The sequence below is a fragment of the Aulonocara sp. 'chitande type north' Nkhata Bay genome, linkage group LG14 (assembly GCF_057382095.1).
Source record: "Aulonocara sp. 'chitande type north' Nkhata Bay isolate Kocher_YH1m ecotype deep benthic linkage group LG14, A_spYH_male_GT1.1, whole genome shotgun sequence".
In the NCBI taxonomy this organism is placed as follows: Eukaryota; Metazoa; Chordata; class Actinopteri; order Cichliformes; family Cichlidae; genus Aulonocara; species Aulonocara sp. 'chitande type north' Nkhata Bay.
In genome coordinates, this window is record NC_141357.1 from 37,150,535 (window position 1) to 37,175,091 (window position 24,557).

The 24,557-nt window shown below is 42.2% G+C and overlaps 1 protein-coding gene across 3 annotated transcripts in view; it reads right to left on the reverse strand.

The window, feature by feature from the left end:
- Positions 1-24,557, reverse strand: part of LOC147315205 (uncharacterized) — a 137,104-nt gene that overhangs the window by 26,778 nt on the left and 85,769 nt on the right. For 2 of the 3 annotated variants that reach the window (XM_086262470.1, XM_086262468.1), the window contains exons 1-4: positions 15,035-15,152; positions 12,706-12,848; positions 10,163-10,266; positions 8,449-8,540 (exon numbers count right to left, since the gene is read on the reverse strand). The exons of the other annotated variant lie outside the window; for it this stretch is intronic. In XM_086262470.1, coding sequence (XP_086118596.1) covers positions 8,449-8,540; positions 10,163-10,266; positions 12,706-12,788 — 279 coding nt within the window. In that variant the 5' untranslated portion in view covers positions 12,789-12,848; positions 15,035-15,152. Of the gene's footprint in view, positions 1-8,448; positions 8,541-10,162; positions 10,267-12,705; positions 12,849-15,034; positions 15,153-24,557 lie in introns of those variants that run through there. 3 annotated transcript variants of the gene reach the window in all.

Consider the following 24,557-nt stretch of genomic DNA (forward strand, 5'->3'; position numbering starts at 1 on the left):
AGGTGAGGGGAGTCACCAAGCTGAAGAAGTTCTATTGGGCTTGTTTAGCCCGTGGGACTTCGAAGGCAGCTGATAAATACAGACAGGCCAAGCGGAATGCTGCTGGGTGATTACCATGATATATTGAGTTTTTCCTTTCCAGTCACCTTTCTCACTCACTATGTGTTAATAGACCTCTCTGCATTGAATCATATTTGTTATTAATCTCTGTCTCTCTTCCACAGCATGTCTTTCATCCTGTCTTCCTTCTCTCTCCTTAACAGGTTGCAGCAGATGGCCCCGCCCCTCGCTGAGCCTGGTTCTGCCGGAGGTTTCTTCCTGTTAAAAGGGTGTTTTTCCTTCCCACTGTCGACAAAGTGCTTGCTCATAGGGGGTCATATGATTGTTGGGTTTTTCTCTGTATCTACTGTACAATATAAAGTGCCTTGAGGCGACTTTTGCTGACTTTTGATTTGGCGCTATATAAATAAAATTGAATTGAATGTGACGCGGGGTGTGGCAGACACAAAAAACTTGGGTGTGGGAGGAGTTTGGAGAGGCCATGGAAAAAGACTTTCGGTGGTTCAAAGACATAGTAGCAAACTGTCCGGCGACTCAGGAGGGGAAAGCGGTGCTCTGCCTGCACTGTGTATAATGCAGGTGGAACACTGCTGGCTTCGACTGAGAAAATTGTCGGGCGGTGGAAGGAATACTTCGAGGACCTCCTTAATTCCACTGGCAAGTCTTACGCAGAGGAAGCAGAGTCTGGGGTAGAAAGGGATGAGAGGCGAGGTCACTGAGGCAGTTAAACAACTCCTTGGTGGCAGAGCCCCTGGGGTGGATGAGGTCCACCCTGAGTTCCTGAAGGCTCTGGATGTTGTAGGACTGTCTTGGTTGACACGTCTCTGCAATGTTGCATGGAGATCAGGGGTAATACCCCTGGATTGGCAGACCGGGGTGGTGGTTCCCATTTTTAAGAAAGGGGACCAGAGGGTGTGTTGCATCTATAGGGGAATCACACTCCTCAACCTCCCTTGAAAGGTCTATGTCAGGGTGCTGGAAAGGAGACACCATCCATTAGTCGAACTTTGGATACAGGAGGAACAATGTGGTTTTCTTCTGGTGTGTGTGTGGCCAGCCCTTTGCACTGATACAACACCGTTGTTTTCATTCAGGAAATAAAGTGGTATTGATCAACCAGAGAGTCCTTGTCTTCTTAAAAACACAATACAACACAGAGTCGAGGAGTCGGCTTTGGCCGACCTATTGCAGCGTGATGAATTCAATTCAATACAATTCAATTTTATTTATATAGCGCCAAATCACAACAAAAGTCACCTCAAGGCGCTTCATAGGTACAGAGAAAAACCCAACAATCATATGACCCCCTATGAGCAAGCACTTTGGCGACAGTGGGAAGGAAATACTCCCTTTTAACAGGAAGAAACCTCTGGCAGAACCAGGCTCAGTGAGGGGCGGGGCCATCTGCTGCGACCGGTTGGAGTAAGAGAAGGACAACCGCATGAAAGACATGCTCTGGAAGAGAGACAGAGGTTAATAACAGATATGATTCAATGCAGAGAGGTCTATTAATACATAGTGAGTGAGAAAGGTGACTGGAAAGGAAAAACTCAATGCATCATGGGAGTCTCCCAGCAGCCTATGCCTACTGCAGCATAACTAAGGGAGGATTCAGGGTCACCTGGTCAAGCCCTAACTATATGCTTTAGCAAAAAGGAAAGTTCGAAGCCTAATCTTGAAAGTAGAGATAGTGTCTGTCTCCTGAATCCAAACTGGAAGCTGGTTCCACAGAAGAGGGGCCTGAAAACTGAAGGCTCTGCCTCCCATTCTACTTTTAAATACTCTAGGAACATATTAAAATAAACATTAAAATAAACAATAAACATATTAAAATAAACAATACAATCAATAGACATTATACACAATGTAAAAGATCAAATGTAAATAATGTAAAGAATATAAAATACGTAGATCAACAAAAGGCTTGTTTGAAAAGAAAAGTTTTTAACTGCTTTTTAAAAGAATCCACAGAGCATCTAAGGTGTGTTGCTTATGAAATCCATGAAGTGCTACAGAGAAAATTTTATTTATGTAATTAACACATTTTGAACTCTTAAAGAAATATAACAAAAGGAAAGACACCCAGCTGAACTAAAATGATCCATGTAGCAAACAAAAACTGTTGTGAGCTGCCACCCTCATATCGCCTTTGGGCTTTTGGAGCCTTGACCTGACTTTTAAAAAGTCATTGGAAAAAAAGCACTATGCTGCTAACAAAAAAAAAAAAAAAAGATATTTGCAAAATTCTGCCTAAATATGTATTTTACCTGGTTTATGTGTGTGGCGCGGTGTGGTCTGCAGTGCCGCTGCATGGGAGTTGGACGCACCTGAGCGCCACCCGCAATCACGCCTCGCCACCTTAACGTCTGTGCTCTCTATGATGTTGTGTTGGTATGTGTCAGGCTGTATGCGTACAGCAACCGTGTGTGAAAAGTGGTCAATAAAGAGATGCTGAAAAGCGTGTTCATGCAAACATCGTCGGGTCTGTCGTGATATGTATACAATAAGACTTATGGTCCCGAACCTCTGCGCACAGCGTCTGCAAATCGGTTTCATCTTTACGCAGGACTGTAAGCTGTCATCTGTGGGGCTTGAGCTGTGTTTGTTTGTAACATAGTTCACGGTGGAGAATGGCTGCCGACATAATGTGGATCCGAAGATCCATAATTGGCCTACCTGGGGTCGAAAGTCTCAATAAATGCACAGCGTTTCGGCGGGTATACCGGCTTCCGCGAGTGTGACGCTTATTTTGAGCGATGAAAAAATAATAAGATATAATTTTATTATTATATTTCAAAATTACAATAATCTTCCAATTTAGAACTACAAGTTAAAAAGAGAACTAAACACAAATAAAATAAATACTTCTAATTTATTTTCCCAAACCACCCGGAGCCGCAAAATAAAGACTAAAGAGCCGCATGCGGCTCCGGAGCCGCGGGTTGCCGACCCCTGCTGTAGATGATATTACATCTGTGGCAAGGCAAGGCAAAGCAAGTTTATTTGTATAGCACAATTCAACAACAAGGTGATTCAAAGTGCTTTACAGAGACATTAGAAACAAAAACAAATAAAAAGCATGATTTAAAATTGATTAAAACACGCAAACAAACAAACTAACTAATTAACAAACAAACAAACAAACAAACAAAACAGTATATAAAATCAAAACAGATAAAATCAGAACAGTAGATAAAATCAGTAGTTAAATGTAAGTTTTGAAATTGAAGCTTAAAACTGTGGATTTGGTGCTTTATTCAAATGCAGCTGAGAACAGGTGAGTCTTCAACCTGGATTTAAATAAACTGAGTGTTTCAGCTGATCTGAGGCTTTCTGGGAGTTTGTTCCAGATATAAGGAGCATAAAAGCTGAATGCAGCTTCTTCGTGTCTGGTTCTGACTCTGGGAACTGATAAAAGACCGGATCCAGATGACCTGAGGGATCTGGAAGGTTCATATTGGGTCAGGAGGTCACTGATGTATTTTGGTCCTAAACCATTCAGAGCTTTATAGACCAGCATCAGAACTTTAAAGTCTATCCTCTGACGGACAGGCAGCCAGTGTAAAGACCTCAGAGCTGGACTGATGTGGTCCACTTTTTTGGTCTTAGTGAGGACTCGAGCAGCAGAGTTCTGAATGAGCTGTAGTTGTCTGACTGATTTTTAGGTAGACCTGTAAAGATGCTGTTACAGTAATCAAGCCTACTAAAGATGAATGCATGGACTTTTTCCAGGTCCTGTTGAGACATCAGATCTTTTATCCTTGAAATATTCTTGAGGTGATAGTAAGCTGACTTTGTTATTGTCTTAATGTGTTTTTCTAAGTTTAGGTCTGCATCCATCACTACACCCAAATTTCTCGCCTGGTTTGTGGTTTTTAGGTGTATAGATTGAAGTTCTCTGGTGACCTGTAATCGTTTTTCTTTGGCGCCAAAGACTATTACCTCAGTTTTGTTTTTGTTTAGCTGGAGAAAATTGTGGCACAACCAGTCATTAATTTTCTCAATGCATTTACCAAGAGCCTGTATAGGGCCTTGGTCTCCTGGTGACATTGTGATATATATTTGTGTGTCATCTGCATAGCTATGATAGTTTATTTTGTTGTTCTTTATAATCTGTGCCAGTGGGAGCATGTAAATGTTAAACAGAAGGGGTCCCAAGATGGAACCTTGGGGAACTCCACATGTGATACTTGTCTGCTCAGATGTGAAGTTACCTATTGATACAAAGTATTTCCTGTTTTCTACGTATGTTTTGAACCAGTTTAGTACAGTTCCTGAAAGACCTGTCCAGTTCTCCAGTCGTTTGAGTAATATGTTGTGGTCAACTGTATCAAATGCTGCACTGAGATCCAGTAAAACTAAGACTGACATTTTTCCACTGTCTGTATTCAGACATATGTCATTAAACACTTTGGTCAGAGCGGTTTCAGTGCTGTGGTTCTGTCTAAAACCTGACTGGAAGGCATCATAGCAGTTATTCTGTGTTAAGAAGTAATTGAGCTGTTGAGAAACTGCTTTTTCAATGATCTTACTTAAAAATGGGAGATTTGAGATCGGCCTGTAGTTGTTCATTTGTGTCTTGTCAAGATTGTCCTTTTTCAGTATAGGTTTTATTACAGCAGTTTTTAGTGATTCTGGAAACACACCTGATAATAAAGAAAAGTTGACGATCTGTAACAGGTCTGACTCTAAAGTCTTTGAGACCTTTTTGAAAAAACTTGTTGGCAGGACATCTAAACAGCAGGAGGAGGAGTTCAGTTGACCTAAGATGTCCTCCAGGTCTTTGCTGTTAATCGGGTGAAACTGTTTCATGGTGTTTAAACAGTTTTTTGGTGGACACAGTACATGTTCTGGATCTGCTGTTGATGTACCAATTGCTTGTCTAATCTTTTGGATTTTTTCAGTGAAGAATTTGGCAAAGTCATTGCAGGCCATGGTCGAATGAAGTTCAGCTGCCACTGGCACAGGAGGGTTTGTTAGCCTGTCAACTGTAGAAAATAAGACCCGAGCATTATGACTGTTTTTAGTGATGATGTCAGAGAAGTAGGACCTTCTTGCATTCCTCAGTTGTAAATTATAATTGTGAAGTTTCTCTTTATAGATGTCATAATGAACCTGGAGGTTTGTTTTTCTCCATCTGCGCTCAGCTTTCCTACACTCTCTTTTTTCATTTTTCACCAGTGTGGAGTTTCTCCATGGAGACTTTTTCCTTCCAGAGATAACCTTCACCTTAATGGGAGCAATAGTATCCATTACATTTAATATGTTTGCATTGAAGCTATTGACGAGCTCATTGACTGACCCTCTGGACAGGTCAGGTGTTAATGGGAAGACCTGGTTAAAAATCGCACTACTGTGTTCAGTTATACACCGTTTTGTGATCACTGCTGTTGACATATTTCTGTGGGCTGAGATTTTACTTTCAAAGAAAACACAGTAATGATCAGACACGCCCACATCAGACACAGTAACCTCTGAAATGCTCAGGCCCTTGGAGATCAGTAGGTCAAGAGTGTGTCCTCTATTATGTGTGGCCTCTGTTACATGCTGAGTCAGCCCAAAGTTGCCCAGAGTGTTACTCAGGTCTTTAGTCCCTTTGTCCTGAGGGTTGTCCACATGAATGTTAAAATCCCCAGCAATAATTACACAGTCGAAATCAACACAGATCACAGACAGCAGTTCACCGAGGTCATTAAAAAAGTCTGTGCAGTATTTGGGAGGCCTGTTAACATTAAGAAACACAACTTTGGATGGGGCCTTCAGCTGTAAAGCCACATATTCAAAAGACTGAAAACTTCCAGGAGATAGCTGCTTACATTGAAATGATTCATTAAATAAGACAGCAACCCCTCCTCCTCTCCTGCTCGCCCTGACCTCACTGATAAAACTGTAGTTAGGGGGGGTCGTCTCGATGAGAACAGCTCCACTGTTACTTTGGTCCAACCAAGTTTCAGTTAAAAACATAAAATCAAGGCTGTGCTCAGTGATTAAATCATTAATTAAAAATGTTTTCCCAGCTAAAGATCTAACGTTTAATAAAGCCAACTTAAGTGTTTTAGAGGCATTACTTGTCCCCTCGTGTTTGGGAGCAGTCTGTGGCACACAAGGTATGTGTTAGATTTGTGATTATAGTTCATGTGTTATTCCTATTTAGCTTTTAGGTGAGGTTAAAGTAAGCCATTATTATTGTTTTCTTGGTTTCTGTGTTTGGGTTCTTGTCTAATTTATTATGTGTTTTAGGTCTGTTAAGCTTGTGTTGTCATGTCTAGTTTCCATGTTTCCTGTGGCATTTTGAAGAAAGTCTTGTGTTCTATGTTCATGTGTTTAGTTTTACTCTCCCCTGTGTTGTCATTATGTTTCATTCTAGTCAGCTGTGTCCTCATGTGTCTCCACTTCCCCTGATCACCTCATTTGCGTATATAAGTCCCCAGTCTTTCTGTGTTTAGGGTTGCATTGTTTGTTATCCATGTCATAGTTAATCATAGTCAGTCCTAGTTTATTAATTAATCCTAGTTTGTATATACTAGAGATGGACCGATCCGTTATTACGTATCGGTATCTGTCCGATACTGACCTAAATTACTGGATCGGATATCGGAGAAAAATAAAAAATGTAATCCGATCCATTAAATATCACGAAAGCACCTCGCAAAACTTGCAACACGCCGTAACTCACCTCAGAACGTTAGCACGTCGGAGCAGTATGCATCACGTGATAGAGCGGCTGTGGCATGCGGGACCTGTCGGTGGTCTGGATAGCATTTGGAGCTTCGCTAGCAACCCGGCATTTCATCTCCGACAAAGTTATCCCCGAGAGAAGTAAAGCAAGTGTGTAAGTTCATCTCTGACTGTTTGTAAAGCATTTCTGCTTAAGCTTAACAAGCGACTGCCTCTTCTTGCTGCTATCATGAAATCATCATGAAACTGCTTAATGATCAGCTGATCGGCTTTTCTGTCGCCAGTCCGTCTCTCTTGTTTGTTTTTGGCCCACTTTGCACCAGAAAGAGGAAACCAGCGGCTGAACAACAGCAGCACGTTTAAGCTTGATAAGCTGTTGTTAGAATTCATTTAATATTACTTTCTACACCAGGATCTTTTTCTACGTAGCTGACGCTGGTAACTGTGCAGGGGCGCATCTAGCAAAGTTTAGCCAGGGGGGCCGATAGGGCATGAACAGGGAAAAGGGGGCACAAAGAAATACTTTTCTTTCTTATTCTCATTTAAAATGTCTAGCTTTTAATAAATAATTATCTGACACCCAAAGTTTTAATTTGATGTAAAAGGAATAGAAGTCAATTACTGTATATAGTGACTATTAAGTCTAATATATATATATATATATACCCTAGTAAGCTATAGTACTTTTTCCTTTGGGAAGGTACCATCTGTGCAGTCTGCAATTTTGTTGAAGAAAGATGTTTTATCTATTTAATATTTCTTGAAAAATAATTGATTTCTGTGCATTTTTTTCACACTGCATCAAATTAAGGTTGATTACGGCGATTAAGCATCATGAGGTGGCGCGTGAGGGGTGGTTCCCTATTTTTTTATTTTTTTATTTTTGTTGTTGCTGGGAGTTGGAACCCTATTAGTTAGGTTGCTTAATATTTACGCTAAGTACTCTTTAAAATACCAGAATAGGGAGGATGGTGTAGGTTTAAGTTTATTAGATTGATCAGTATTGCTGAACTATGAAATATTTTTTTTTGCATACAGGTATAACAGAATAGCTTTAGTGTAGTTGTTGTTTTAAACTTGAGTATGAACTTATACAAAATGCAGCAAGATATTTAAAAAAACAGTTTTGTTGATTAAAAAACACTATCGGATTCATATCGGTATCGGCAGATATCCAAATTTATGATATCGGTATCGGTATCGGACATAAAACAGTGGTATCGTGCCATCTCTAGTATATACTGAAGATATATACACTAATGAAATCATAAAAAAGTGCTTTATTGGTAAATGGCCTGTATTTGTATAGCGCTTTACTAGTCCCTAAGGACCCCAAAGCGCTTTACACATCCAGTCATCCACCCATTCACACACACATTCACACACTGGTGATGGCAAGCTACATTGTAACCACAGCCACCCTGGGGCGCATTGACAGAGGCGAGGCTGCCGGACACTGGCGCCACCGGGCCCTCTGACCACCACCAGTAGGCAAGTGACACAACGACTGAGACTGTCGGAGCCGGGGCCCGAACCGGCAACCTTCTGATTACAAGACAAACTGCCAACTCTTGAGCCATGATCGCTCAATTATTGTCAATTTGCTGTTAAATCCTAGCATTTTCTGAATTTTATTGACTCTCAGATTTACATTTAGTATTGTAACCAACAGAGCGGTTTAAATAATGCAACATTTATCTTTTCACTGACCTCCTTTTTGTCTGTGCGATGTTCCAGATAAGCTGATATCAGAAAGGTCTTTGTCCCTTTAACTGCTGCAAGAGTGTATGGTCCCTGGGAACCTCATTGGTGGAAAAAAAAGGTTATTACAAATTTTTTAATAATAATATCATAACTTTGGCACATAGGGATGTTTGGTCTAGATGCTGCACATCCAAAGTCATCATATTAACAGCTTTATTAGGAGCATTGTCAATGGCAGCTGCAAAGCTGTAGACTTAAAATTGAACATAGGCTTTTCTCCATAGAGATCTCTGGTTGTCACGGCCAGGCGGATCAGCTGCACGCTGATCAGCTCTCTCACTCTCTCTCGCCAGGGCAGAACTCATTGTGGGTTCACGCCCTCGACAGATGAGACACCTGGGTCTCATTAAGACGATCAGCATTTAAACCAGGAGGCGACTGCTGTTCATCGCTGGATCGTTGTCCACCACGCGTTAGTGAAGTCAAGCTACAGCAAGTCTAGTTAATAGTATTTTCCTTTGTGCGTTGTACTTAACCCTGTCTCCCTGTCTACAGAGCTTCCTGGATTTTCCCCTGTGTGATTCCCGTGTGGCAGTGTCGGAGTGTGAGCCTGTGATCGTGTGTGTGGATGATCTGAAGAACGCGTGCTTTCCCCCTGGACTTCCCTGGAGACCCCTTCTTAACTCACTCAGCTGTATATAGCACCCCCCGCACCTTCTTGTATATACACCTGGTGAATTGTAAATAAATCCTTCTTGTGAGCATCAGAACCGGAGTCCTGCGCTTGAGTCCTCCTCCAAACCGTAACACTGGTAGACCCCCACCAACTCCAACTTAAATTACAAATTTTAGGTTACGGTAAAGGTCAAAACTAACTAAAATAACTTCCAGTATCTTTTACTATAACTATAACTTTTGGCAGTCATATTTTAATGCATGTATAGTCATATATATTTCATAGCAGTTCTGTATTTTCACTGAGGTAATCTTTATTTATTTTAGTTTTGCATCACCATGCATTGCATTGTATTTTTATGCAAATGAATAGATTTCAAATAGATTTATTGAAATTGAGTTAATAATTATGACACAATTTTTTAAAGTGTCATAATTAGTCTTTTGATGCTTCTTCTTTTATGTGCAGAAAACTTTCAGTTTGTATCTCCTGAGCAACGGCCACCACAGTTGAGGTTTCCTCACTGACGTAACTCTTTTAATAGTTTGTGGTGATTGGCCTGATCAGGCCAATCTACTAAAACACACCAATGATTGGACTGAACTACATCCAAAACACTGATAATAGGAATCTAAAGAATGATCAGTAATACGAGTGGGACCAATTACATTTTGTACCAAAAATCAAATATATCAAACAAAACATGAATTATAGTGAGATTTGAAACAAGAACAAATAAGTAAAAACATCATAATAATTGATAGCAATATCTAACAAGTAAAAAAAAACAACATTGTTTTATATTTTAAAAAAGAAAACCATTCTAAAAAGACACTTAAAATTTAAAATGTCACAATAGAGGGTTAAATAAAAATCAAAACAACAGAATTGCTGTAGAAAGATGAAATGATGATTTAGTGAGTGAGCAGGAAGAGGAAAGATTTCTTAAGAACATATAGAACAAATATCTTAAAATAATGTAAAAATATAAAATGCAATGTAAAATCTTTTACATTGAGAAGTATTCAATAACAGTAAGCTTACCAGCATGTTCTGGACTACTGTTGTGAGTCATATTTAGCTCATCTAGAATTGTTGGGACTGTTCCATTGTACTTCCAAAGCATCCGATGGTAGAATAGTCCTGTGCTACAGAGGTAAAAAATGACAGGGTAATGAAGACATCCAGAATAGCAGCAGCTACCACAGTGTTGTTTTAAGTACTTTAATGTTATATAGTACTTTATACTGTCTGTCTGCAGGGTCTGCTTTTGAAACCTGTTTTTCTACAAAAACATTTTTCCCCATTGTTAAAGTGCATTAAAAAGTTCAAGGCTAAATAACTATAACTGCTAAGGTAGGATCGTTTTGTTAATGGAGATCTATTTATACAACTTTTTGTCCCACGTCCAAAATGATTGAACACTCAAAAAATGAAATCGGAAGTTCAACTTGTACTTTTTACAAAATATTTTCATGTTTCTATGGTGAACGTAAGTAAATCATGTAGTATCTGTATGAAATTCAACAACTTAATTTGTTCTTGTTGAGATGACATGATACAATCTAGTAAGAGTGGTTAGTTGCCTGCACTCATGAAATTCACCAGACCACACAAGATTTTAAACCACAGGAAAATCACCAGAGTTATAAGAGGCACACATCTATACACACACCGTGTGTATGCTATTGCTATTTATTGTGGTTTAACTGTCAAGGACAAAAACATACAGAAAATTCTGCAAGCTTTCCTACTTTTGTGAAGTCTGCATCAACAGCTTGGTGGTGCAGTAATTAGTACTGTTACCTCACAGCAAGAAGATCAAATCCACAGTCTGGCTAGCTTGCTGTAGGCCTTCTGGTTTCCCACAGTTAAAAATTATGCAGTTGTTAGAGCTAGGTTAATTGCTCATTGCTAAGAAGTAGGAGGCACATATACAAACTGTCGTAATTCCTGATTTGGATTTAAATACCCTCAAATAAAAGCTGACAGTCTGCAGTTAAAGCATATCTTGTTCGTTTCATTTGGAATCCATTGTGGTTGTGTATGGAGCCAAAAATGTTAGAATTGTGTCAATGTCCCAATATTTATGTCTCTGTGTTAGCCCTGTGATAGACTGGCGACCCCTTACCATGGTATAGGCCACAACAACCCTGATAAAGATAAGAGGATGGATGGAGTGGAAGTTGTTGTAACTCCATTGAAATTTTATGTTAACCAGAATCTAGACTTTGTTGAACATTATGTAATATGAAGACAACATGTGGTATTTAAGTGTTGGGGTGAAGGTTATTGAATAATATTGGAATACAGTGAATTAAAGAAAATTGTGAAGGACTGAAATATTTCAAGAGCTCAACTTACTCCATCTAAAAATGTTTCAATCATGTTTTATCAACACAAAATGCACAGATTTATTGAATATGAATAAATTGTGTTGATTTAACTCAGTTATTTAAGATGCTGCCAAAGCAAAACATTTATGTGCAACTAATGTCCACTATTGAATTAAGCAAATCCAACATGTTCTTTTGTTTAGTGAAGGATGTCCACAACTTGTGTGTGTTTATATAGACAAGCCAAGCTCTAGCCTCTCTGAGAATCTGAAGTGTATAAATTCAAATGTGTCTCTCCATCGTAATGGAAGCATTAGCATTTGTAAACCTAAAACTGTAAGAGTGGCTCCAGTAGATTCTAGGGTTTCTGCACAGAGGTGTCTGTCTGTGCAGTATTAGGAACAACTACAGATACTGCACAGGACCTTCAAACTCTCAGGCCTCTGGTAGATAACATGAGTGGTGGTGAGAAGGAGATTTTTTGTCATAACACTTGTCATGGTCCTGGGTCGGTGACCCAGCGCTTTAAGTTTATTATTATCATCATTTTCTAGTTTATTATGATGATTATTATTGTTTGAGTTCTCTTCTGTCTGCCTCTGAGTCTGCGTCTGTATCTCTGTCTGTCTATGGTGTCACCCCGTCTGTTTGTGAATCTGTCCTTTCAGTTCAGCGTCTTGTCTGGTTCCCTGTGTCTGAGTTTCCTGTTTTATTGTGAAGGTCTGTGTCTTATGTGAGTGTGCTCAGTTTACTACTCCCTTGTCTTGTCAGTTCTGATTTCTCCCAGCTGTGCTCTCCTTCTGTGTCTCTTTCCCCTCGTTACTTTCCATTGTATTTAAACCCTGTGTTTCTCTGAGTCAGTGTTGTGTCGTCCCTCATGCTGTGTGGACCTCCCTGTGAGTTTTAGTGTGTTGTTTCCCAGTTTAGATTAGTTTGTATGTTTTTTCTCTGCCAGCAAATAAAGCTGTGATTTTGAGTTCACCCCCTGAGTCTGTGAGTCCTGCATTTTGGGTCCAACTCCTGCCTGCCGCGCAGCGATTCATGACAACACTTTTACGCAAGGAAACCAGTCAAATCACAAACAGATAAAAGTACTTTAAACTTCACAGGGTTTTAATGTGTTTTGTGTGCTACTACACATTAAGGTGGCTCTGCTTTTTCAATTGTTATCAGTTTTTAAATGGATGAATATAGATCTGATTACAACCAAACACTGCTGCAACTCCTGCTGACTCCTGTAATTTCACTCACTTGTAGGTGTAATATATTAGATAGATGACGGTGATGACATAAATGATCCACATGAACTGTTTGATCTTTGGATTGTGGCCCATCGCAGAGATATTATTTGCTTTAGCTTAGATGCTTCTTTTCAGTCTGGAGTCTGGTGAAACCTGAACAAGCAAAAGACAATGAATGATTTTTTTTATCTTTTATCAACTTCTGCTTTAACTCATCTAACTCATACAGGAAGGTGCTACACACAGAGCAAACGAAGACAAATAACAGCATTTCTAGAAAAAATGTTGAAGGAATAAGCATTTAAGACATTTAACACACACATTGACTATACAAATAAATCCAAAATAAATGAGAAACACACACTGAGATGCAGACTGATTAAACACAGGGAACACAGAGAGACAACAGAGAGCAGACTAAAATAAACAGGCCATGAAAGGGAACAAAACTCAATGAAGGGCCATGGCTATCAATATAATATAAAAATAACTCCATAAAGAAAGAACAAGACCAAAAAATTCAAATCACATACAAATGTCACATGAACATTTTGTACCTTATAAAGATGAAAGCACAATGCATGACAGGAAAAGCAAGAATGACAAGTAAAACCTGATGTAACTCATTGATGGAATTTCTTGCCTTCTTAATGGGGTTCGGACCATCACAGTTGTGTTGTGCAGAAGTTAGGTTGGTACACAGCTGAAAGCCCTATTTTATGATGTTAGCATTAATATTATGGTTAGAACCAATCAGCTAAAAAGTGCACGCAAACCAGTAAACGAATTAAAACGAATAATTACTGTTGAGAAACTATGATTCAAAAATTACAATTAAAATCCTCAACAACAAAAACAACTGGTGAAAAATATAAACAATATGTAAACAACTTAACAACCTATCTCTCCAGGCTAGTATCAATCCGATACCGATGCTGACTTGTTATCGATACAATCGATATTTGGATTGATCCTTCCACCACTAAACGGCAGTCCATCATTACTAGGGCTGGGTATCGTCACTGATTTCTAGAATCGATTCAATTCCGATTCACAAGGTCCCAAATCGATTCGATCCACGATTCGATTTAAATCTGGGAAATTTTGACAGTCAGAAATATAATTCAGATCAGTACATTTACATATTTTTGTATCAATAAAAAGGAAGCTGACACACGCAAGACTTTATCAAAGGTGTGAGCATCACAGCAGATGCCTTTGTGTCAAAGTAGCTGAGGATAAAACACAGAAAAACATGAAGGTGATTTTCCTGGCCTGGGATTTTATAAAAATATTCTGCAGTACATCAAAAACGAAAGAAAACCATTAATCAACATATGAACATTACCTCTGACGTTACAGCGGTTTTATTAGAGTTTTGCATTTTGAATAATTTTAAAAAGTTTAAATTTGTTCAGTATTGAACAGCAGAAATGAGGTTTTCTTTTCGGAAGAATGTAAAAGGGAAAAAAACAGCGGCCGACAGCCTGTAAACAACGGTAGACTTGTGCGTAACAAGCAAGCGAATAATGAAGAAAGCGAAACTGTTCGAGAGAGAGAGAAAGAGAGAGCTGTGCATCGTGGTGGAAGCAAAACAGTAAAAGTCAGATAGAATTCATGACGATGTTTATGTGAAGCGTAGTTTGGATCTTCTTTTGTTGCTGGTTCGGTCAACATTGTTTGGAGAGACATCAAACTAACAGCTTTAGAATCAGCGCATAAAGGGCGTGAACACAAAGCGCCGACCCGCCGACAGATCAGAATCAGCGAGCTGTCGGCTTTCAGCCCCGACTGTGAGAAAGGCGACATCTAACTGATTCTGATCCGCGGGTCGCGCTGTGTGTTTAAGTCTATGTGCAGAATCCCTGTACCTGCTCTCATTTACTGTCTTAACTGTTTGGTGGTTCTTGAAATTTTGTGAGATGTCACCAGAGATTCTGGCATTTCGGGCAAAATAAATTTATATTAAAAAATCGATTCAGGATTTTAATGAATCGATTTTACGTTATCCAAGCCAGAATCGATTTTAATCGATTATAAAAACCCACCCCTAATCATTACTTTAAGAACTGAAGGTCAGGCAGTCAAGAAAAATTGCTAAAACTTTGAATGTGTCCACAAGTGAAGTCTCAAAAACCATCAAGCTCAACAGTGAAACTGGCTCACATGAGGACTGCGCCAGGAGAGGAATATGTCATGACAAGCATCACTGTGAAGTTGCAATTTTAATCAGATGGTTATTACCTCAATTATTCTAAAGAGTATACTGAAAGCTACATGAAAATATGAGCACTAATAATAATGATATCCATTAATCAAAGAATGAACATGTTACTTACATTTGTAATGCAATTATTTTTTGTACTTATTTAGAACTAGAAGAAAAAAATCTTCTTGTTCTGCTGGTGAAGCATAGATATGTCAAAAGTAAAACTGCAAAAGCATCTGACATTCAGAGCCGCATAAGATTTCCAAAGAGCAGTGGAGAAGCAAAGTGGCAGTATGTCGCTCTGACAAACATTTATAACGTATGTCAGAGGCACTGGGCTACGCCCACTTTCACAGCAACCCGGACTCTCAGAGGCAGTTACTCGGTAAACAGTTTCAGCTTTATTGTTAGGACACACATTTTTCATTAGAAGGATGAATGTGATTTATAGATTAGCAGAACTCAATAAATTTGGCCTCAAGAGACATTTTGTCTGATCTGCGCAGAAATGTCACTGAAACCTTGAAATGAACAGAACTGGCATTTCCTCAATAATCAACTGAAGATTATTCAGTTGTTCTGATAAACTTTGAAAAAACCCTTTGTCAAGACACACCCAATTACACGAAGGAAAAGAATCTTCCTGGAAAAAGATTCTTTTTTTTCTTTCTAGGGATGATATTCATCAAAGAAAGAATGAAGACGTTACTTAAAAAAACATGATAAAATTTTCCAGTTCTGCTGGTGAAGCATGAATAACCAGTCAAAAGTCTCAAACAATGGTACATTCAGATTATAGTCTGCGTCAAAGCTGCTGCTGCTGATTTATAACTTACAATTTTTTGAGATGTTAGAGCTGGACATGCTGTGGTGGGCGAAAACACCAATTCTTGCTTCTGGACAGCAACCCATGCTCACGGTATAAGCTAATTTAGAAATTATTTACCCTAAATTTAGAACAATACAAAGTTAACTTTATTGTTATTTCATCATGTTGTCTGACTCTAAATTATTGCTATTAGTTTATAAAAAGAAATAAAAGTTCATCTGTGGTGCAGTGCTCTAAAAGACAAGAAAAATATGCGAAACATTTGTTTACTGATCTGTGAAGATATGTAACTGAAGGTTTAAAACTCACTGAACCAGTTGTGCCAACCAGTATTGCCACAACATGCCACTCCCATGTCCCACTGTGCAATAGGTCGGCAGCCTTAACATGAAATTTCCCACTCGTGGGACTAACAAAGGTATCTTATCTTATATTATATTGATATAACAACAAATTATCATAGTAGAATAGAAGTCTGGAATGTGAACATAATCCAATCTGTTAGTGAGGATGTCTACATCAGTGTTCTTGATGTTGTGGAACGAGATGAGATGGGTTGGCTTGGTAAAAAAGCAGCAGAGAGTGAGGTTAAATGAAAGGAGTAAATGGTCAGTTATGGGGATTTCAGCAACGGAAAGATTTGAATATGAATGTTGAAATCTCTCAACATTTGGGGAGAGAGATGAAAGGTGGGTTAGTAAGTTAGCAAAATCCCTGAAGAAGACTGAGTTAAGCTGGGGGGGGGGGGGTTACAGTAGCTATGATGGTGTCAGTCAGCTCACATGCAAGGCACTCTAGGGAACTAAAGGTATCAATATTGAGTGGCAGGACTCTCAAGTGCTGTTGAAAAATGTTTGTGAGACTATCCCTTCGATCTGAGCAGCGAAGTTCCAAAAAGTAAATAAACCTAAAAGAAGTAGATTTATCCAGTTAATATAAGTCATCAGGTTGTTGCCAAGTTTCAGTTAAACAGAAAAAGTCAATGTAACAGTCAGATAGGAGGCTTTGGATGAGAGGTCCCTTATTTGTCAGTGAACAGATGTTTAAAAGGCCAAAGTTGAGTGGAGTATTTTCTTTTTTGCCAATTGCGGTGGGCGGCCTGGTCCGGTGGACTAGAGACCGGTGGTTGACAACATGATAAGGGTTCCTGCGAGGGAGGAGAGTAGCAGACCAAAACGATTTCATTCCACTGGAGTTGTGGAAAATCCTGCGGGACCCACGATAGATGTATCTCCGGCGAGGCTGGAAAGTGATGTCTGGGGTGGATGGGAGCGACAGCTAGCTGCGAAGGGGCAGGAGCTCAGCGCTTGTATAGCGGAGAAATCCAGGCGTGAGCTTTAGGAGAATCCAAAATAGTGCAGACCAGCTCAAGAACATATTGGCCCACATCTTAGAAGATGTGGAAGAAAAAGAGCCGAGGTGGCCGGAGCAACAAACAGTAGACTAAAGTTAGCTCAAACAGTTAAGCTAGTACAGCTCACTGGGAAGTAGATGTCAGAGCATTTAGCTGAATTAGCAGATGTTGAAGGCAAACGTTATAAATGAATCCCTGGAAGAGATTGACCTGGTGTTGTCCTGAAGTGTCAAATCTGGAATCCAAGTAACACCACTAGACCAAAACATGTCTATAAACAGGTATACACATATTGCGTGTATTCTCGGAATTTCCGGGAATACACGCTTCTTTTGCGGTGGCGGAACACCAAAGTAATTGCATACGGAGCTTGCTTCTTCGACATATTTAAAAGTTCTGAACAAATGTCAGTTCTTCTACAGAAAATCTTATGTACACAAATGCGCGTTCCAACTTCTTATCTGGTGCACATCTTTTATTTTGACAGCGAATGCGCACCTGCGGACCACTTATGTGCAGCCCTGTCTATAAATCATGGACAAGGCTGCTCTCTTACTGAGCCTTTTTTTCCCTGGTGCAATTCACCATGGTAGTTTCTATGTGCAATATTTTTCATATGCAATATTAGTTCTTGTCAATCCTTGTCGATAGATATATACCGTAATTGTCGGGCTATAAGCCGCTACTTTTTGCACAAGCTTTGAACCCTGCGGCTTTTAGTCAGGTGCGGCTTTTCTATGGATTGTCCATGAGCGGATTTGTTTTGTTTGTTCCGCTGTTGTACGGCACTACGTTGCCTGGCGGAAGGATCAGGGTTCAAGAGTGGTATGTTGGTCACATGTCCATCCGCCAGGCAACGTAGTGCCGTACGAAGTAGCGCGAAAAACAAACTTCAAAGTAGCACTACGCGTTCAGCGGGAGGCGTGGATGATGAGCGGCGATAAACTTGCAAAAAGCAAGTTATGCCCAACTCCACCATTGGATTCTGACAGCGTGGAAAAGTGTGAAAACATCCAGGATCACCAACGGATTTCGAAGGGCTGGACTGCTGCATGATGGAGAGGAGGCTCTTCAGAGGGTGTTCGACTCTGACACTGACAACGAGGATTTCTTTGGTTTTGAAAGTGACAACGAAGGAGAGAAGCTGAGAGTGGATGATGAAGCCACCCTGAGCCTGTTCGTTTCCGACACTGGAGAAGAGGACTTTGGTGGTATTATTGCGCAGGAAGAAGAGAAAGATGGTGGTGAATGACTGACTTTTCTTCTTGTTAAAGCCGCGTGACTGCACCTGAGCCTAAAAGGTAGGCCGAATCAATTGTTCTGGTGTGCTGTAGGTTATTGTTATGTACCGTATTTTCACAACCATAAGGCGCACTTAAAAGTCTTAGATTTTCTTCAAAAAGTACGGCGCGCCCTATAGCGCAGTGCGCCCTTTGTGTTGTAAGGAGGACGTAGTAGAGAACACCATGAGAACGCTAAAGGGTGAAGTGTGTGCGTTGACTTTATTGCACATACCTGTATAAAAGAACAGGTATGTGCGTTATGCAGGACACCGTTGTTTTAACAACCCTGAAAATGGCAAAGAGACACGCTTACGAAGCACAGAGGAACATGGAAATCGAGCAGCGGCGAGAGAATTTAAGATTAATGAATCGATGGTTCGCAAATGGAGGAAGCTGGAAAACAAGCTCCGACAGGTCAAGAATACGCAGCTGAGTTTCCGCGGACATAAGGCGATCATCGAGCAAAGAACGAGCGGGAGAAGCGTTTCGACGGTCACCATTCAGCTAAAAGCAGTTTCACTTTCACTTTTTATGAAACTGTGCCATTTTTCCATCCGGACCAGGACTACGGTAGCGCAGCAACTTCCAGCGGATTATAAGGAAAAGCTGGCCATCTTCCGCTCCTACTGCAGCAAACACATCGGCGACAAACACATCCAGCGATGGATGACCGATGGAGACCACAGTTTCACCAAGAGTGGAAGGCAGCGCCGGGCGAGTTACGCCACAATTTGCCAATGGATTGTAGATGCTTGGGCTAACATGTCTGCTGGCACTGTTGTTCGAGCTTTCGGAAAAACGGCATCATTTCCGAGGAGCCGCACGGCATGGAAAGTGACTCTGACAGTGAAGAAAGTGAACCTGGCATGTTTGATGGAGATTTAGCGCAGCTGTTCAATTCAGACACAGAGGATGAGGACTTCGATGGGTTTGATTGATGATAAAAATGTGAGTACCAAACTTTGTTTTGCTCCTGCTTTATTTTTAAATACGCACACTTGTATGCTTGTGTGTTGTTGATGATGACGATTACTGGTAATAAAAATGTGAGTAAGGTACCGAACTCAGGTTTGCTCCCGCTTTATTTTTAAATACGCATACGGTACTTGTATGCGCCCTATGATCCAGTGCGCCTTATGTGTGTGTTAAATACAGTAATGGCACACATAACTGAGACTGCGCCTTTTAGCACAGTGCGTCTTATGGTCGTGAAAATACGGTACTACATTTGTTACTCATTTATGAAGCACAGTACATGTTTTGTACTTGTAATTACCGCTACTTGTACATATACCCTAAAAGGTTATGCAAATATGTACCCATAACTTTTTTTTCAAAATATTAATAAAAGAGGTGTGTCTCCAAACAGCCATCTCTTTCCTGACAATTCGCTTTGTGCATATTCTCTTACATATGATAAGTCAACATTGAAACACCTGCGGCTTTTAGTCAGGTGTGGCTAATGTATGTACAAAACCGGATTTTCCCCTGATTTTAGCTTGTGCGGCTAATATTCAGGTGCGCTCTGTAGTCCGGGAAATACGGTACATGATATATACATGAGTGCAGGTGGTGATCAGTGCCAAACATGGAATGATGCAGTGAACACAGCGTAGGGTCATGTGTTAGTGGTGGGAACAGTCATACGGTTATTGTTCATGTGTCCGACAGCAGAGGGGAAGAAACTGTTCTTATGGCGAGAGGTTCTGGTGCGAATGGACCGGAGCCTCCTGCCTGAGGGGAGCAGGTCAAACAGACTGTGTCCAGGGTGAGAAGGGTCAGCTGAGATCCGAGCTGCACGCCGCAATGTCCTGGAGGTGTACAGGTCCTGCAGAGATGGGAGTCTGCAGCCAATCACCTTCTCAGCAGAGCGCACAACACGCTGCAGTCTCTGTTTGTCCCTGATAGTGGCTCCAGCGTACCACACGGTGAAGGAGGAGGTGAGGATGGACTCGATGATTGCAGTGTAGAACTGCATCATTGTCCGTGTTGGCAGGTTGAATTTCTTCAGCTGCCTCAGGAAGTACATCCTCTGCTGGGCTTTCTTAATGATGGAAGTGATGGTGGGCTCCCACTTCAGGTCCTGGGTGATGGTGGTACCCAGGAAGCGGAATGAGTCCACAGAGGTGATGGGGGTGTCAGACAGGATGATGGGGGGGGGAGTGGAGCTGTGTGCTTCCTGAAGTCCACAATAATCTCCACTGTCTTTTGGGCATTCAGCACCAGGTTGTTGTGGCTGCACCAGGACACCAGACGTTCAACCTCCCTTTTGTAGGCAGACTCATCCCCGTCCGAGATGAGTCCAATAACGCAAACTTGATTAGCTTGACAGACTGGTGGGTGGAGGTGCAGCAGTTGGTGTACAGGGAGAAGATTGTCCGGGAGTCCGAGACATTCTTTCCCAGCCTCACATGCTGCTTCCTGTCCGTCAGGAAGTCAGTGATCCACCGGCAGATGGGATCAGGCACATCTGGGAAAGCTTGCCTTGGAGATGGTCTGGAAGGATGGTGTTGAAGGCAGAGCTGAAGTCCACAAACAGGATCCTGGCGTAGGTTCCTGGGGAGTCCAGATGCTGCAGGATGAAGTGTAGGGCCATGTTGATTGCGTCATCTACAGACCTGTTGGCTCTGTATGCAAACTGCAGGGGATCCAGGAGGGGGGCTGTGAGGGTCTTGAGATAGGAGAGAACCAGGCGCTCAAATGACTTCATGACCACAGATGTCAGAGCCACGGGTCTGTAGTCATTTAGTCCAGTGATCCTAGGTTTCTTGGGGACAGGGATTATGGTAGAGGACTTGAAGCAGGCAGGCACTCCTGCAGTGAGGAGTTGAAAATGCCAGAAAACACTGGGGCCAGCTCGTTTGCACAGTGTCTGAGGGTGGCAGGGTGGCCTCACGCCTCGTCAGCTGGAGGGCCCGAGGAGCCCGTTCAGCCTCACGCTTCGTCAGCTGGAGGGCCCGAGGAGCCCGTCCAGCCGCCATTAGCTTCTGCCTCGGCTTCTGCTACGCCTGGTCCAGCTTCGGCTTCTGCTTCGCCTGGTCCGGCTTCAGCCTCGGCCTCTGTTTCTGCTTCGCCTCCGCCTGGTCCAGCTTCGGCCTCAGCCTGTGCTTCGCCTGGTCCGGCTTCGGCCTCCGAGTCTGCAGCTCCGCCTGGTCCGGCCTCCGAGTCTGCAGCTCCGCCTGGTCCGGCCTCCGAGTCTGCAGCTCCGCCTGGTCCTGCCTCCGAGTCTGCAGCTCCGCCTGGTCTGGCCTCCGAGTCTGCAGTTCCGTCTGTTCCGGCCTCCGTTCCTGCACATCCTGCCCGGCCTGTCCGGCCTGCTCGTCCTGTCCGGCCTGCTCGTCCTGCACGTCCTGTCCGGCCTGCTCATCCTGCACGTCCTGTCTGGCCTGCTCATCCTGCTTGGCCTGCACGTCCTGTCCGGCCTGCTCGTCCTGCACGTCCAGTTCGGCCTGCACGTCCTGTCCGGCCTGCACATCCTGTCCGGCCTGCTCGTCCTGCACGTTCTGTCCAGCCGATGACTGGACGTCGTTGCCGTCATGGACAGCCCTCGGAACTACGCCGCCGTCATGGACGGCCCCCTGAACTACTCCGCCACCAGTGCCTCCCACCCGGCCGGCCTCCTGACCTGCTCGGTCGCCGTCGCTGCCTCCCGCCCGGCCGGCTTCCTAATCTGCTCCGTCGCCACCGGTGCCTTCTGCCTGGCTGGCCTCCTGAACTGTTTTCTGGGCTCTTGGACCATCAGCCTCCGGGCCGCTCCCCTGAACTGCCCGGGATTGGACTATCGTGCTGTCAGCCTCCGGGCCAGCCCCACTGAACTTTTTTGAGACTATTGCCTGAGCCTCTGCGCCTTTCGTGAGCTCTTTTGTTTGTTTGCTTTTGGACTTTGCCTGGGCCTTGGTGCTGTTGTTTTGGACTTTGTTTCTGTGTTTTGTTCTGTTGCTTTCCGGGCTCCAGTGTTTGCACTTTTTTTGTTTTGTTGTTTCTGGCTCCTTGTTTGGTTTGTTTCGAGCCCTCCATCCTGTTTCCCCCGCCGCCCACCCTGGTTGGGTTGTTTTTGTTTTTTTTGTTTTGGGCTGTCTGGAAGCCAGCCCTTAAGGGGGGGGGGGGGGTACTGTTAGGATGCCTGGGTTGTCGACCCAGGGTTTTTGGAGTTTATGATATTATTTATACTTTCTAGTTTTTGGTTTCTTTGAGTTCTGTCTTATGGCTTATGTCTCTGTCTTCTTTAGTTGCTCTGTCTCCCCTATCACCTGCATCCCCTTGTCTAGTTCGCGTCTATGTGTATCCTAAGTTCCTATTTCCCCGTGTTCAGTCAGTGTTTGTGTCTGCCCTGTTCCCACGTCTCTGTTCCCTTTGTAGTGCCTGCTTATGAGCCTATGTCTTTGTTCAGTCTGTGTTATGCATTTCCTGTTTTACTTTGAAGGTCTGTGTCTTATCTCAGTGTGTTCAGTTTACGCTTCTTTGGTCTCGTCAGTTCTGATTTGTCCCAGCTGTGTTTCCCTCCTGTTACCCATTCCCTGATTGCTCCCTCTGTGTATTTAAGCCCAGTTTTTCTCTGTGTCTGTGTCGCGATCTACTGTTTACTTTGCTGTGTGTTTTGTCAATCCGCTGGTGTTAGTTTGTTTTTTGACCTTTTTCCAGTTATGTTATGTTTGAGTTCAGCATTAAAGCTGTTTTTGGTTTAAGTTCTGTCTCCGGAGTCTGCACATTGGGTCCTATTCCTGCCTGCACACAGCCCCACCTAACAGAAGATCGCGACCAGAACATGGACCCTGCAGACTCTTTTTCTTTTGAGTTCGACGGCGAGATGGAGCGGCTGGTGCGCCTGCTCGACCGCATCGCCCAGTCCCCGGATTTAAGGACCATGGCAGTGGGGCTGAGCGCGGTGGAAGCCATCATTCGGCATAATCCCCAGCTTAGCCAGTTTGCTTCTTTGGTCTCGTCAGTTCTGATTTGTCCCAGCTGTGTTTCCCTAATACAATCAACTTTTGGAGGCAAATATAAATGGTCAATTTTAAAATCCTATGCGCAAGTTTTGCAAACAACAGTTATTTGCAGCCATTTACCTTTTACCTTGATTTTTTAAATAACCATTTCAAACTATTTACAGAACAATCAGCTGTTCTGCATTCAACAAGATGCCACACAAATTATTTGTGCCTCTCCAAAAAAATAATTTCTGTCCACTGATACCTGCAGGTCTGACAGCAGCAGGTGTATCACTCCTGTTTCTACCTGGAGACAGCAGTCGCCTCATTGTTCTGACACACAACACAAAACTATCCACAACACTACAACACATTGACTACACACGCCAAACACGCTAAATGTCAGGGACGTGCAGAGAGGTTTAAAGGGGCGGGTGCTCAAAGTTAAAAAGGGGCACATTGAACCAGGCTAAATAACAACAACACACATTCATCAAGAATCTAATATGGGAAGGGCGGGGCTGTGTTGATCTGAGACTGTAGACATTAAAAAGTCCACAGGCGAGATGGTAGCTGATTAAACAAGTGTCATGAGATAATAACAAAATGCAAAGATTGGTGACAGCGTTTGGAACCATAAGGCAACAAAAAACTGTGACATAAACTCGGCTCTGCCTGTGAATCACTCTTTACTTCTCTTCTTCCTTCCTTCCCATCATTTCATATATCACTCTGCACTTGCTGTCTATCTGAGAACAAGGCACAACTTGCTATTGCAATAAACTATAATCTAATTATCCACACCTAACAACTCTTGCACTTAATCTATAATAAAATGATGACAGAAAAATGTTATAGCACTGCCTTTAGTAGCCTCATACAGTGTGTTAAGATTCAATATTGAGGAAGGGTACAAGAGGTGATCGAAGAATAACCACACCGATCCGGCCGGGTGAAGTCAAACGAAGATTTTAATGAATACACGCGTGGGAAGACAACTCTGTACGCAGACAGGAAGTAGTCTTCGACTTAATCAAAGCATGAACAGATATTTTATAGCATCAGGGTTTATTTACTGACGCCCCTTCATACGTCACAGATATATTTTATACATAGATCAGATCAACATCATCATTGACTTTTCACCTAGAAAATCATCTTCTATTTTCATGGCTAGCCCTTCCTGTCTACCTTTCAGTTCTTGTCTTGTTCCTCTTTCTTGCCGAGACACCAAAAAACGGTTCCTCTTTTACCAAGAC